The sequence below is a fragment of the Sphaerodactylus townsendi genome, linkage group LG04 (assembly GCF_021028975.2).
Source record: "Sphaerodactylus townsendi isolate TG3544 linkage group LG04, MPM_Stown_v2.3, whole genome shotgun sequence".
Lineage (NCBI taxonomy): Eukaryota > Metazoa > Chordata > Lepidosauria > Squamata > Sphaerodactylidae > Sphaerodactylus > Sphaerodactylus townsendi.
Genome location: NC_059428.1, coordinates 16,609,672 through 16,625,069, shown reverse-complemented (window position 1 = coordinate 16,625,069; position 15,398 = coordinate 16,609,672). Strand labels below are relative to the sequence as shown.

At 50.4% G+C, this 15,398-nt stretch overlaps 1 protein-coding gene across 3 annotated transcripts in view; it reads left to right on the top strand.

Moving 5' to 3' along the window:
• LOC125431982 (NADPH oxidase 4-like) overlaps window positions 1-15,050 on the top strand; it is an 81,526-nt gene extending 66,476 nt beyond the window's left edge. For 2 of the 3 annotated variants that reach the window (XM_048495250.1, XM_048495248.1), the window contains one exon: window positions 14,470-15,050. In XM_048495250.1, coding sequence (XP_048351207.1) covers window positions 14,470-14,590 — 121 coding nt within the window. In that variant the 3' untranslated portion in view covers window positions 14,591-15,050. The remainder of the gene's footprint in view (window positions 1-14,469) is intronic. The other variant, XM_048495249.1, reaches the window with a different exon arrangement.
• Window positions 15,051-15,398: the final 348 nt, after the last annotated feature.

The following is a 15,398-nucleotide window of genomic DNA, read 5'->3' as shown; positions in this document are numbered from 1 at the left end:
TCAATCGCCGCGCCTCAAGGTTGTCGCGGGCCCCGTGCAGGGGCTTTTCCAGCCGGCCTGTTCCCCAGCACAAGTGCATTCTTCATTTTGTTCCGCAGGCATTCGTCAAGCCTCCCCCAGTGTGTCAGGAGAATGCAGACTACAAATTACGTAGAATCGAGGGGCTGGTGAATCAGTCCACCGTCAGGATACCCTCGGGTTCCCATACATCTGTTCTCCTTTGCAGGGGCACAGCGGGCTGCATAACCGAGCATTCATGGCACGCCTCTAGCGAACAGCTGCTTTGATTTGCAGCTGGGGAGGGGGTGTCGTAGACAGACCCCCAAGAACCGACAGACAGTCCGGACACAGTTATTCAGCAGGTGCAGTTATTTAACACAAGGCTAGAGACAGAGACCTGCAAACTGAAACACAACATTGCTGCCACAGGATAGCTTCGCTGCAACCTCTCTTTTATAGCCAGCCTCCCAGTCCCTAGTGCAATAACCTCTTGCAGCTGGGTAACTTTAGTCTGGCTCCTATAAGGACTTAGCATCCAAGTCAGCTTGCCCCATGGCTGCTAACCTGCTACTGCATCTCTTCTGATGTAACACAGTCTCCTCTTGCATGGCTCCTGTGGCTCTGGAAACAGGGGAGGTGACGGGGCTGGCAGGGTCCCTTCTGGCTCATTGTGAAGAGGCTGAAATGCCTCAGGGCTAGACCCTGGCTGGGGCATCTCAGAGCTTGGACCTGGCTGTGGATCCCCGCCTGCCTGCTCTGCCAGAGCCTCTGAACCTGGCCCTGCAGGGACTAGTGCAGTGATGGCCAACCTTTTCGAGACCGAGTGCCCAAATTGCAACCCCAAACCCCACTTATTTATCGCAAAGTGCCAACCCGGCAATTTAACCTGACTGCTGAGATTTCAGTTTAGAAAAAAATGGTTTATTTATTTATTTATTTATATTTCAAACTTATAGGCCGCCTCTTCCCCAAGGGGCTCGAGGCGGCTTCCAACATGGCTGTTCTACGACAGCAACTCCAACAACATGAATCAACACATTTAAAATCCAGCAGCAATCATATACAATTTAAACAATAACAGTAGACCAATAAAACGGTAAAAACGGGCGCCCGATCCCAAGGCTAAAAGGGAGAAATAAGTAATAGAAAAGGAAAGGGAGGGGGGAACGGCGGGCCCCAGGTGGAATCAACAGTGGGCCCAACCGAAATAACAAGGGATGGAGAATGGCAGCCTCAGTTTTAATTCCGATGTTTCAGTGGGGGGCAGTAAAACCGCGGCCAGCCTCTCCAAAGGCCCGGTGGAATAGCTCTGTTTTGCAGGCCCTGCGGAACTCACCAAGGGTCCCTGCAGGGCCCGAACTGATGGAGGTAGAGCATTCCATCAGGCAGGGGCCAGAGCCGTAAAGCGCCCTGGCCCGGGTCGTGAGCTGAGCCGCATCTTCGCTGGGCTGGGGGTCACCAGCAGTTCTTAAGCCACCGCTGAATGTAGTGGCTCTACGTGGGACATAAGGGGTGATGCGGTCCCTGTAGGTGGGCGAGGGCCCCATGTCATGCGTAAGGCCTTAGCAAGGTTATTACCAACACCTTGAAGACGATCCGGAACTCCACTTGGGAGCCAGTGCAGACGGCATAGTACAGGGGTGAGGCGATCTAGCCAATCACTCACCTGCTGGGGAAGCCGTGCCGCTGCATTCTGGAGCAGCTTCAACTTCCGTCTCAAAGGCAAGGGAAGGCCCGCGTAAAGCGCGTTACAGTAATCGAGCCTCGAGGGGACCGTCGCATGGGTCCCGGTGGCCAGTTCGGGCCGGGGGAGGTAGGGGGGCCACAACTGCCGCACCTGGATGGAGATGAAAAACTGCCCACGCGCTCTGGCGGAGAGTACGAAAACGCAACCTGGGTTACATGGGCCACCTGGCTCTCCATTGTCAAGGCAGAGTCCAGGCGGACCCCCAGGCTGCGAGCCAGGGATGTCGGGGCCAGAATGACCCCTTCTAGAATAGGCGGCTGGAAATCCCTCGGTCTCTCCCCCCGGCCTAGCCAGAGGACCTCCGTCTTTGTTGGGTTAAGTTTTAACCTACTCTGCCTCAACCAACCAGCGACCGACTCCAAGCAATGCTGTAGAGCCGCAGGGGCAGAGGTCGTCCCCCTCTCCATCAACAGAATGAGCTGGGTGTCATCATGGGTTGGCTCCCTCTTCCTCTGCCCCACCTGCTTGAGCAGGGGCCAGCCTGCTCTAGCCTCCAGCAAGTCCCGCGCGCACTGCTCCGTGCCTCTCTAGCATCTCTGCCTCCTCTGTGCCCCCCCCCCTCGGGCAGCAGCCACCCGGAGCACAGGCACCAGGCCCACCAGCCGACTCCTCCCTGCTCACCGTGGTGCACACCCGTCATGCTCAGTGGCCCAGGCCAGCCTAGATGTCTGTGTGTGTGTGTGGGGGTGCCACCTTTGGTACCCGTGCCATAGGTTCACCATCACTGGACTAGTGACTGGTTAGGCTCTGCATTTTCAGGCGGTGCCTGGAGATCTGGAACCGAAGCTGTCCCCTCCTCTTCATCTGAGTCTTCTTCCCAGAGGTCCCCGCCTGGACCAGGCTGAGCCATAACACGGGAGAGCTACAGCTATCCTCGTGAGCTGCAGCTCAGCCTGCCTTGTGTAAGAATCAGCTTTCCTTGGGAAATCGAAAGGTGGCCCTTTCTCAGTCCTTAATTCTGGTTGTTGTTGTTGTTTTGAGAAATCACCGAGATAAACGTGAACAGACCTAGCCAGACAGGAGGCCAAAGAGGCTGGTTTCGAAATGGCCCAGTTTTATGGGTTGAATCCTGCGACTCCCGTCAGCTAAGTGAGATCCTCTGACTCTCTTCTTTTAAGTCTCTTTTTTTAAGACTCCCTCCCGCTGTGACTGACTGTGTCTGATGAAGGCAGCCTTTCTTTGATGAAGAGAAGTCTTTGCTGAAGGAAGTTTTTTCTCCGTCAGCAGAAGGAAGTCTGAGGTCCCAACTTAGTGTAAGGGAATCATTAGATCTAGCTCAATGTATCTCCCCCAAAATGAAGAAAACGTTGGATGGGAAGGGAGTTACCCTGACTAACTTTCTGTCCTACCTGAAGGCACCTTGTCTGTCAAGCTGTGTAAATAGTTTATTGCCCAGTTTATTAGAACTGTTAACATGGCTTGATAAAAAGCACGGTTGATCTATAAGGCTTGTTACAGAGACTCCTGAGCAGAAATAGGGGTCCCTGCCCCAAAGCTGTTACAATTGTGTGCCAAGCTATACATGATATTGGGAATCTGCGAAGAAGAAGAAGAAGAAGAAGAAGAAGAAGAAGAAGAAGAAGAAGAAGAAGAAGAAGAAGAAGAAGAAGAAGAAGAAGAAGAAGAAGGGGAGGGGGAGGGGGAGGGGGGGGGGGAGGGGGGGGGGGAGGGGAGGGGGAGGGGGAGGGGGAGGGGGGAGGGGTTTGGATTTATATCCCACCTTTCTCCCCTGTAAGGAGACTCAAGGTGGCTTACAAGCTCCTTTCCCTTCCTCTCCCCGCAACAGACACCTTGTGAGGTAGGAGTGGCTGAGAGAGTCCCGAAGAACTATGAGTAGCCCAAAGTCACCCGGCAGGAATGTAGGAGTGCGGAAACACATCTAATTCATCAGATTTGCCTCCACCACTCAGGTGGAGGAGTGGGGAATCAAACCCAGTTCTCCAGATTAGAATCCACCTGCTCTTAACCACTACACCATGCTGAGGTTTAGCTTGAAATAGCCAATGGGGTGTGTGTGATGCAGATTGGATAAATTGTATGGAAAGGGTGTTCTCAATGCTTCCCCCCTTGTCCCCAGTGTTGTTTCCATGGTTGACGTCCCTCCTCCACCCTCCACGCATCTTTTGAGTTGCATTTTGCTCCTGCAAAAGAAGAAAGCCACCTGATAGTCCAAGCTGGCCCAACCTGGTCAAATATCAGAAGCTAAGCAGAGTCAGCCCTGGTCAGTACCTGGATGGGAGACCACCAAGGGAGTCCCGGGTTGCTACACAGAGGCAAACCGCCTCATCTCTTGCGTTGAAAACCCTGCGGTCCCGCGGATGCCGTGAGCTGGTTGCAACCTGACAGCAGGCAATTATTATCATTAGAGGGAGAAAACACGGGGCTTCTCTTTTGGGCAATGTTTTTCTACATTGAGGCTAAAAATATAAATGAAAGAAACTCGAAGGGATTGATTTTGCTAGGAGAAACCACACTGGGGGGGAGGGGGGAGTTAACTCGCTCCTTTGTGAGCTCCGTGGCTCCGATTCAGCCCTTTCTTCTGGTGGGTGCTTTTAAAAGCCAAATTATAGGTTGGAACATCTGATGACAGATCACCAACATTAGCTTATAATTTGGCCCTAATTTTTTGAAAGAGGCAATAAAGGAAAAGGGGGGGGGCAGCCTGAATCTGCACCAATGTGCTGCCACATTCCCAAGCTTGACCAAAGGATCTCAGTTGGCAGAACTAGGAAGCTCTTAAGACCAACCAGCCAAGACAATGAGAGGAGCAGTGGCGTAGTGGTTAAAAGCAGGTGCACTCTCATCCAGAGGAACCGGGTTTGATTCCCCACTCTGCCGCTTGAGCTGTGGAGGCTTATCTGGTGAACCTGATTAGCTTGTGTACTCCAACACACGCCAACTGGGTGACCGTGGGTTAGTCACGGTTCTTCGGAGCTCTCTCAGTCCCACTTACTTCATAGGGTGTTTGTTGTGAGGGGGGGAAGGGCAAGGAGATTGTAAGCCCCTTTGAGTATCCTTACAAGAGAGAAAGGGGGATATAAATCCAACTCTTCTTTCTTCCTCTTCTTCCTCCTCCTTCTCCTCCTCCTCCTTTTCTTCTTCTTCTTCTTCTTCTTCTTCTTCTTCTTCTTCTTCTGCTTCTTCCTCTTCTTCTCCTTCCTCTTCCTCTTCTTCTTCTTCTTCTTCTTCTTCTCCTTTTTCTTCTTCCTCTTCTTTGTAGTCTAGCCTAGTCTAAGTCAATGGGAAAAGACTGGCTTAAGTTGTTCTCCAAAGGAATGCATTGGGAGTGGGGAGTTGGAATTTGGAGTGGCAGGGCCAGTAGGGTGTACTGGTTAGAGTGCCGGACTAGATGTGGGAGTCCCTGGTTCGAATCCCCACTCTGCCATTGAAGCGCTCTGGTTGACGTTGGGTCAGTCACAGATTCATCACCTAACCTAACCTACCAGGTTGTTGTAGGGATACAACTGAGGAGGGGACTGCCATGTATATCACCCTGATCTCCTTAGAAAAGAAACTTAATAGCTTGGCTTGTGGCTCTGAACAGCACAGGAGATCCTCTTCTAGAGGGCATAAGAACATAAGAACAAGCCAGCTGGATCAGAACAGAGTCCATCTAGTCCAGCTCTCTGCTACTCGCAGTGGCCCACCAGGTGCCTTTGGGAGCTCACATGCAGGAGGTGAAAGCAATGGCCTTCTGCTGCTGCTCCCGAGCACCTGGACTGTTAAGGCATTTGCAACCTCAGATCAAGGAGGATCAAGATTGGTAGCCATAGATCGACTTCTCCTCCATAAATCTGCCCAAGCCCTTTTTAAAGCTATCCAGGTTAGTGGCCGTCACCACCTCCTATGGCAGCATATTCCAAACATCAACCACACGTTGCGTGAGGAAGTGTTTCCTTCTATTAGTCCTAATTCTTCCCCCCAGCATTTTCAATGAATGCCCCCTGGTTCTAGTATTGTGAGAAAGAGAGAAAAATGTCTCTCTGTCAACATTTCCTACCCCATGCATAATTTTATAGACTTCAATCATATCCCCCCTCAGACGTCTCCTCTCCAAACTAGAGTCCCAAACGGCATGTTAGTCCATTGTAAAGGGGGGCGGGGGAGTGTATGTCTTATAGTTTCCTTCCAGACTAATGAAAGTAATGGGGTGACGGTTTCCCCCAAACTCTCTGTTTTTACCAGGCGCTTGGCTGCTTTAGCCCAGCTTCGTGGTCTCATTCTATCCCGCAAAATATGCCGAGCAAAACTGCGCCATCTTCTGGCGACTGGAGAGAGTGCGCCTGACACATTTCCGTGTTTTTCTTTCCCTTTGCATAGTCAGGTGGCTAAGTTGCTCATCAAGTCAAGCACTTGGGGGGCCAAGAGAGAAAGAGCGTCATTTGTTTTCAGGCTGCGCAGCTCCAAAGGCGGAGAAGCACTTTTGAAGGCCGTCGCAACTTGGTCTGTGGAATCGAAAACTGACGGCAAAGCCAATAACCTGCCCTGGAGCAAAGAGAGGGTTACCTGGGATTGAGGTGGGGGCACCAAAAGAGGCACAGGTCAGCTTCTGGCCAGAGCTGCCACTGTGGTGCACTGCATGATCAGCACAAACGCTGGAGGCCAGCCTGCCTTCCCCCTTTCCCAGGCACCCCCAGCATTCTCACCTGTGATGGAGTGTTGCAGGAACAAATACTATGTTGCCTTCAGCTTCAAACTGCCCAGCTAATTGCAGCTGCTCTTCATTTGCAGCAGTCTGCATGCATCTGGGTTGGCGGCGGCGGCGGGGAGGGGGGGCTCCTGTTTCATAACAGTTTTGCACCCACTTGGATTTGGGGGGGCACAGTGGCCATGGGCGCTGCCCAAATTATAGCCTGCCTAGAGCACCGAAAACCCTTGGGCCTGCCCTAAATGGCTGTTAGCCATGAAAACTGAGTGCAACCTCCATGCTCATAGCAGTTTACCTCTCAATGCCAGTTTCAATGCCGGGACTTTTGCGAGGAGCATGACCCAAGCAAGCAGAGCACGGTCCGACTTGGATTATCCTTATCAGCATTATAAATGTGATCCTTGAGTACTAATTGATCTAATAAGCCTTGAAGTGGTGACTACGAGGTCGGCATAGGATCTAGATTCCGAATACCTTATATACTCGTGTATAAGTCTACTTTTTCAGCACATTTTTTGTGCTGAAAAAGCCCCTCTCGACTTATACGTGAGTGAGGGTCCCACTTAATTCTTGTGTGGCATTCCCCCTCTCCCGTTTTCGCTCTCTCCTGCCTTCTTCTCTGCCTCCCCCCTTTCAGCCGCTTTCACTGCCTCTGCCTTCTTCTCGGCGGCAGCCGGCTCCTGGCTTTCAGCGGGTGACAGCCAGTCAACCTGGGTGAGCTGGACAAGCTGCGGGATGGAGAGGTCGGTGGCAGAGACCTTGGGATTGGTGAGATGGGGGGGGTCAGTGGCAGAGACCCCCAAATAGTGCCCGACCGGATCTATTTTTATTCTTGAAATTTACTAGTAGCTGCTGCATTTCCCACCCTAGACTTATACTCGAGTCAATAAGTTTTCCCAGTTTTTTGTGGTAAAATTAGGTGCCTCGACTTATCTTTGGGTCGACTTATACACGAATATATACGGTAGCTTATTCTGACATTCATTATTGTTTGGAGGCGCTGCATTTGATTGTATGCCAGTCTGCTTTATGTTGCTATGGTTCTATACAATTTCATTTTTGCACTCCAGAGGGAGGCTTCTTTAACATTAGCTGTAGCGCTTTTGGTACAGTTTTGTCTTTTGTTGGCCGTGTGGTTTTGTACCAACCCCTTTTTCTGACTATGGTGGAGTTTCTGGGAGAGAGCAAGAAACCTCTGTAGTCTTGTTGCTGGCTTTCTGGAAGCATCTGGTTGACCCTGTGGGACAAGGGAGGCTGGGTTAGGCAGACCTGAACCTGCTTTCTACTGAACCAGACCCCTGGTTTGGTTAGGTCAATCTCAACACTGCAGCATCTCCCCAGGATTTTGGACAGAGCCCTTTCATATTATGTGTTACCTGTGTGGTGCAGTGGTTAAGAGCAGTGGACTCTAATCTGGAGAACTGGATTTGATTCCCCACTCTTCCACCTGAGAGACAGAGGCTTATTTGGTGAACCAGATGTGTTTCCACACTCATACACTCTGGCTCGGTTATCTTGGGGCTAGTCACAGTTCTCTCAGAACTCTCTCAGCCCCATCTACCTCACAAGGAGTCTGTTGTGGGGGGAAGAAGGGAAAGGAGTTTTTAAGCCCCTTCGAGTCTTCTTACAGGAGAGAACAGGAGCTGCGTGGCGTAGTGGTTAAGTGCTTGCACTGCCACTCACACGGTCAGGAGTTCGAGCCCCCTGTGGGTCAGATATCCTGGCAGCTGGCTCATGGTCAACTCAGCCAGCCATCCATTCCTTGGTCGGTAAATGAGTACCTAGTGCATCGCTAGGGGGTAAAGAATAGCTGGGGAAAGCAATGGCAAACTACTCCACAAAAGATGCTTGCCTATGGAATCACTGCTTGCTGTGGTACCCCAGGGTCGGACACGACTGAAGGGGAAACGTTACCTTACAGGAGAGAAAGGCAGGATATAAATCCAAACTCTTCTTATAAAAGGAGATGCCAGGGATTGAACCCAGGGTCTTCCGCATGCCTATCAGATGCTCCCCTGCCCCACCTAAGAGGTGACCTAATTTTTAAATTTAAAAAAATGGCAGGAAGGAACTAATAAGGAGCTTTGAAGTTTTCTCCGTTTCCGGGGCAGGACGCTCTTTGTTCCAGAGATCTCAGGGCTCGGTTTGCTCTTGTGTGGAAGTTTAATTTGCCGAAATCAGCAACTGAAGCTTTGCAAGGCGTGAGACTAGAAGTTGTTGATCATCGGCTAATTGCCGCAGGCCAGACTGCTGCTAAGAGATGGATGCCGGGGCTGGTTTGCCGAGGCAGCAACTCGCCCTGGGTTCGTTCGTTCTTATTCTCTGTCTCTTCCTCTCTACCTACCTACTGACACGTTCAGGGAAATTCGAAGGTTCATTCTGGGCAGCTTCTACCCACCATTCCCTCTCTTTTACATTAACATATGAGATCTTCGGGGCTGGTTTTGATTAGTTTGTGTCCACAGGAAATGCAAACCCTTGCTGATGCCTTACTTCTCAAGTCAGGGAAAACTACTACTTCTTCTTGTTCCTGTTCTTCTTCTTGTTGTTGTTCTTGTTCTTCTTCTTCTTCTTCTTCTTCTTCTTCTTCTTCTTCTTCTTCTTCTTCTTCTTCTTCTTCTTCTTCTTCTTCTTCTTCTTCTTCTTCTTCTTCTTCTTCTTCTTCTTCTTCTTCTTCTTCTTCTTCTTCTTCTTCTTCTTCTTGTTGTTTTTCTTGTTCTTGTTCTTGTTGTTTTTCTTGTTCTTGTTCTTGTTCTTGTTGTTGTTGTTCTTCTCTTCTCTCTCTTTCTCTCTTCTTTCTCTTCTTCTTCTTCTTCTTCTTCTTCTTCTTCTTCTTCTTCTTCTTCTTCTTCTTCTTCTTCTTCTTCTTCTTCTTCTTCTTCTTCTTCTTCTTGAACCCTGAACCTGCTCAGAGGGACGGAGAGGGAGTTTGGGGAGACTGTGTCAGAAAGTGGAGCAAGAATAGTGGTGTGTGGATGCTTTGGACCCATTCCTGCCCTGTAAACCACCCCTCAAGAGGTCTGACGACAGCCTCAGGAGCCATTTTGGCACAGCGGAAGACTGAACTTGCTTCTTCTCCCATCCTGCGATGATCATCCACATCAGGCCCCTGTGGCACTTGGGAAAACAGGTCATATAAGCAAGGGAAGGATTCAGGCCTGAAGAAGGAGGAGGAGGAGGAGTTTGGATTTATACCCCCCTTTCTCTCCTGCAGGAGACTCAAAGGAGCTTACAATCTCCTTTCCCTTCCCTTCCCCCTCACAACAAACACCCACTGAGGTGGGTGGGGCTGAGGGAGCTCAGAAGAACTGTGACTAGCCCAAGGTCACCCAGCTGGCATGTGTGGGAGTTCACAATATAATGCCAATCTGCTTTGGTTCTATACCAGTGATGGCGAACCTATGGCACGGGTGCTAGAGGTGGCACTCGGAGCCCTCTCTGTGGGCACGCACACACAAAGTTTGTTATGTGGGGGGGGGCGGAAAATCACACACCCCCACACACATCTAGGCTGGCCTGGACCACTGAGCACGACATGCGCACACCAACTAATAGTCTGGGAAACTCCAAGGCCCAGTTCGACATGGTATCTGTCAGTGTGTTAGGCGGTTGGTACACCAACCAGATAGTAGAAGAAGAAGAGTTTGGATTTATATCCCCCCTTTCTCTCCTGTAGGAGACTCAAAGGGGCTTACAATCTCCTTGCCCTTCCCCCCCTCACAACCCAGAACCCTGACCCAACTTTTTTTTAAAGGCATATCCAAGTAATCACCCAGAAGGATTTGCAGAGGGTGAGAGCCACGGGTCAGCCAGTTTGGTTGTGCTGGCAGTTTTTATTTTTATGGGGCAGAAATAACTGGCAGTCTGTGGAAAGATCTGGAACTGCCAGCTTCTGGGCCTCCACGTATGAAGCGGCTCCAACTGTAGTTAATTGTAACTTTCCCACAGGAGATTACAAGCAGGAGGCCTGCGCTGGGCCCCGTCCATCTAGGTTCAGCTCTTCAGGCACTGGCCCAATTAAACTAATTACAGCCGCCCAAAGGGACACTGGGAGCCTAATGCCTCACGCAAGTGGACGGGCGCCAAACCTGCCATGCTTTGTTCTGTTGGCCCGAAAGGGGGTCTTTCCAGACCGGTTTGAGGAAGTGCCTTTTTGTAAAACCAGAATCTCAGAGAACTAGAAGGCAGTTAGGTAAACCCTCTATCTGAAAAAATTGTCCAGAGGCAATAAGGTTGTGGGATAGCCTGTGAGTAGAAGGATGCTCAGAGAGGGCCTGGTGGGGCAGAGACGGCATGCGTGTCTTTGTATTCACTAGGCAGCTTTTGACCTTATTCCCTTCCTCCCTCCCTCCCTCCCTTCCTTCATGCCCTCCCTTCCTTCCTTCCTTCCTTCCTTCCTTCCTCCCTCCCTCCCTCCCTTCCTTCATGCCCTTCCTTCCTTCCTTCCTTCCTTCCTTCCTTCCTTCCTTCCTTCCTTCCTTCCTTCCTTCCTTCCTTCCTTCCTTCCTTCCTTCCTTCAATTTTTATCCTGCTCTCCCCCACTGTGACAGCTCAGGGCAACTCACAATAGTATAAAAGCAATAAAATTGTTCATACGTTAAATTATAATGAATAATAATGCTCTAAAACATAAAGGCAGCGCTTGGTCCAACCAAGGGTGGAGCAGCTCAGAAAGTTCCCAACCCTACATCCTAAAACAGTGATGGCGAACCCATGGCACGGGTGCCAGAGGTGGCGCTCGGAGCCCTCTTTGTGGGCACGCGCACACAGAGTTCGTCATGTGGAGGGCGGAAAATCACACACACACCCCCCCCACACACACACACATCTAGGCTGGGCTGAGCCACTGAGCACAACGTGTGCGCACCACGATGAGCAGGGAGGACTCGGCTGGCGGGCCTGGGGCCTGTGTTCCAGGTGGCTGCTGCCCGAGGGGGGCACAGAGGAGGCAGAGATGCTACAGAGGCACAGAGTGGTGTGCACGGGACATTCTGGAGGCTCAAGCGGGTGGGGCGGAGGAAGAGGGAGCAAACCGTTTTTTTCCTAAACTAAAACCTCAGCATTCAGGTTAAATTGCCGGGTTGGCACTTTGCAATACATAAGTGGGGTTTGGGTTGCAATGTGGGCACTCGGTCTCGAAAAGGTTCGCCATCACTGTCCTAAAACAAAGTCAGTCCAACTAGACAAGGGAAGTGAAGAGAGGGGACGGTCTTCCATGCCTTAATAGCTCAGTCTAGTCCAAGCTCATGAGAGCTATGATGCTAAGCAGGATTGCTGTGTAGACACAGACACTGGCCAAGCGCACCTGGACATCTCTTGCCTTGACAAACCCACGAGAGGTCACCATCAGTTGGCGGCGGCACTTGATTAGTCATGACTCTCTGACTTAGTGTGGTTGAAGGCCAGGTATAGCACGGTGCCAGAAAACTATTGGGCGTTGTCCGTGGAGCCCCTTCGCTGGACCGGAGGTCCACTGAGCAAAAGCCTATTCCTCTTTCCACTCTAAACTTCTGCTGCCCACACATTTCTGCTTTTAGAAAATGCAGGTGGCTTGCTGCTGATGTCATTCCGCCCTGTCCCCAAACACAAGGCACTTCCCCTTGATCCATCACAGTTAGGCAAAGTGACAGGGCTGCATCATGCTAAGCAGAACTGTGATTTTCCTTCTGCTTTACAGCAGGGGCTGTTCGTTATTTCACCGCTATCAGAGTTTCCCTTCTGAATCTTCTTTTTTTTTTCTCTCCTGTTCCTTCAGCCTGGTGGGATTTGGCTTCTTGTTCTATTCTGTCCTTCAGCAGTTGTAGAGAATAGTGATTTTGGTTTTGGACAATGGTCTAGGAAACCCAGAAGAGGAGGAGGAGGAGGAGGTGGTTTGGATTCATACCCCACCTTTCTCTCCTGGAAGGAGACTCAAGGTGGCTTACAAGCTCCTTTCCTTTCCTCTCCCCACAACACACCTTGTGAGGTAGGTGGGGCCAAGAGAGCTCCGAAGAACTGTGACTAGCCCAAGGTCAGGAATGGAGGAGTGGGGAAAAACATCTGGTTCACCAGATAAGCCTCTGCCACTCCGGTGGAGGAGTGGGGAATCGAACCCGGTTCTCCAGATTAAAATCCACCTGCTCTTAACCACTACACCACGTTGACTATTGGATATCAATGAAGATGTGCCTTGAGTCATGTAGGTGGAAGGAAGAACTTTCAGTAAAAGTTTAGTGTTCCTCCCCCTCCCTCCCCCCTCCCCTATCTTGCATGCCACTCCTCACTCACTCCCCTCCCTCATTCCCCTTCCCTTGCATGCCACCCCTCCCTCTCCCTCCACTACGGTGGGTGGGCCATGTCCAGATGCTAGCCCCCTCCCCCTCTCTCCCCTCCCTTTCATGCCATCCCTCCCTCCCTCCCCTCCCTCACCCCTCACCCAAGCCATTTTTCCACACTGAAAAAGTTGGGGGGATTATTTTTCCGGTTTGCTGCTCCATTTGCACCAAATGCCCATGTACTTTCTCTGTTTCCTTCTCTTGTTCCTTCTTACCGTCTAGTCACAATGTACCTTAGGTGCAGCTTCCATCTGTGTATTCCCTCCCGACCTAGTCTTATTTAGTGAACCATTTTATAGGAGCTCATTCGCAGTCGGTCTCCTCTGTCCGTTGCCCACTCTTTACTCTGCTGAATATGAATCATGAATGTTAATGACAATTTTATGTAGAACGTTTCGTTGCAGCCTCTTCAGAGTCCCACTCGAGGCGGTTTTCATCAAAAAACCACAGTATAAAAGACAAGCCATTAGAAAACACAAGTCAAGAGGCGGCAACATAAAAATCATCCCTGAAGCAGAGCAGAGCCTTAAACCCGAAGAAGAAGAAGAAGAAGGAGGAGGAGGAGGAGGAGGAGGAGGAGGGGGGCTGGGGCTGGGGCTGGGGCTGGGGCTGGGGCTGAGAGAGCTCCGAGAAGCTGTGACTAGCTCAAGGTCACCCAGCTGGCATGTGTGGGAGTGTACAGGCTAATCTGAATTCCCCAGACAAGCCTCCACAGCTCAGGCGGCAGAGCCGGGAATCAAACCCGGTTCCTCTACGCCACTGCTTCTGCTTAGTTGAAAGCCTGGTAAAAAGATGGGTTTTACCTTGGCACCTAAATGAAAGTAAAGCAAGTCTCAAGTGAGCATCAAGGGGGAAGGTATTTCCAAGGTGAGGTGCCACCGTAGGAAATGCCTGTCTTTAGGAACCACCTGCCTCATCTCTGAAGCCAAGAGCTCAGAGAGCAGGGCCTGAGCCCCCAATCTACTCCCCCTCACCTCTCTCTCTCTCTCTCTCTCTCTCTCTCTCTCTCTCTCTCACACACACACACACACACACACACACACACAACTGAACATGCCTCACAGGGTTGGCGTGAGGATAAATTAAAGGACAGGAGAAAGATGTCGCCAGCTTCTTTGAGTCTTCATTGGGGACAATCTTGCATTTAAATTTAAAAAAGCAATATTTCTAACTGGGGTGTTGTGTGGTTTCCGGGCTGTATGGCCGTGTTCTAGTAGCATTTTCTCCTGACGTTTCGCCTGCATCTGTGACTGGCATTTTCAGAGGATCCTCATTGAATCACTGTGATTCTGGCCGTGAAAGCCTTCAGCAATACAATATTTCTAACTTGCCAACATGATGGGGATTGGGGTGGGGTGGGAACAGAAAAAATGAGACTCCCCCCCAAATGGATGTGGGTTATGCTTATCCAAGACAAGGGTCCATCTGTTTTTTATAATCTGTCTCTAGCGAGTGAAGGGTTGGACCAACATGCACCCATGGAACCAATCTCTCAGCTGAGAGATCACTCCAGGGGTAGGTTGTTGCTATTTCTGGTGTGAAGTGGGATGAACCTTTTCCGCAAGTCCTCTGTAAATGTCGGGGAAGGAAAGACTTGGGGGTGGGGAGAGGTTAGTGGTGACCACAAATAATAACTGGATACCAAGACAGTCCAAAAAAAGTGTGGACCTCAGTATGAAAGTACCTTTTGGCTCTGCAAACTGTAGCCCTGGTTTTCTGTCCTAGCACAAGTTTGATGACCCTGTTTTCAATCTCGACAGGAAGACGGTTGGCGTTTTTTGCTGCGGACCGAACAAAATCTCCAAAGCCCTTCACAAGCTGAGCAACGGCAGCAATTCTTATGGGACGCGGTTTGAGTACAACAAAGAATCCTTCAGTTGAAAATCCTTGGGACTTAGCGGGACTGTCTGGATGACAAACGTGCAATGAACAAAGACTCCAGAATCTCCAGCTTTAGCCAGATGCCACATACCAAAGAGTAGCAAATGTATTTTTTAATTATTATTGTTATTTATAACTATTTAAAAATCTAGGAAGCAACGGACACCAAAAAAATACATCCTTGTCGATTATGCTGAAAACCAAAACGTTCTCAGAATCTGGCAGGTCGACTCTTACAGACTTCGAACTAGCCGAATACAGTTAGACATTCATAGTTGCTCGCACAGTTTCTTTCGAGATCAATCCATTCCATGATTGAACTGTCCTCACTGAAGGCTGCAAGCCCCAGAAAGTGGGATTAGTTAAACGCGCTCGATTGATCGAACTGGGAGAGGCGGGAAGGATGCTTACACTTGAAGTCGGGTTCTTCTGTACACTGGCAAATAAATTTTAAAAAACAGCTTTGAAATGGAGAGTTTTCTTCTATACAAATGTGAATTCTGCAGGGAAAACAGGGAAAGCTTTTTCTATGCTGTTCTATAGCAGTGATGGTGAATGTTTTCGAGACCGAGTGCCCAAATTGCAACCCAAAACCCACTTATTTATCACAAAGTGCCAACACGGCAATTTAACCTGAATACTGAAGTTTTAGCCCTGCGTGCACCCCCCACTTCCCTGCGCTGCTCCAGTGCCTCCACCCCACCCCTCTGCCTCCGCCACACCCACTCAAGCAGGGGCCAGCCTGCTCTAGCCTCCAGCAAGTCCCACATGCACCGCTCTGCACCTCTCTAGCATCTCTGCCTCCTCT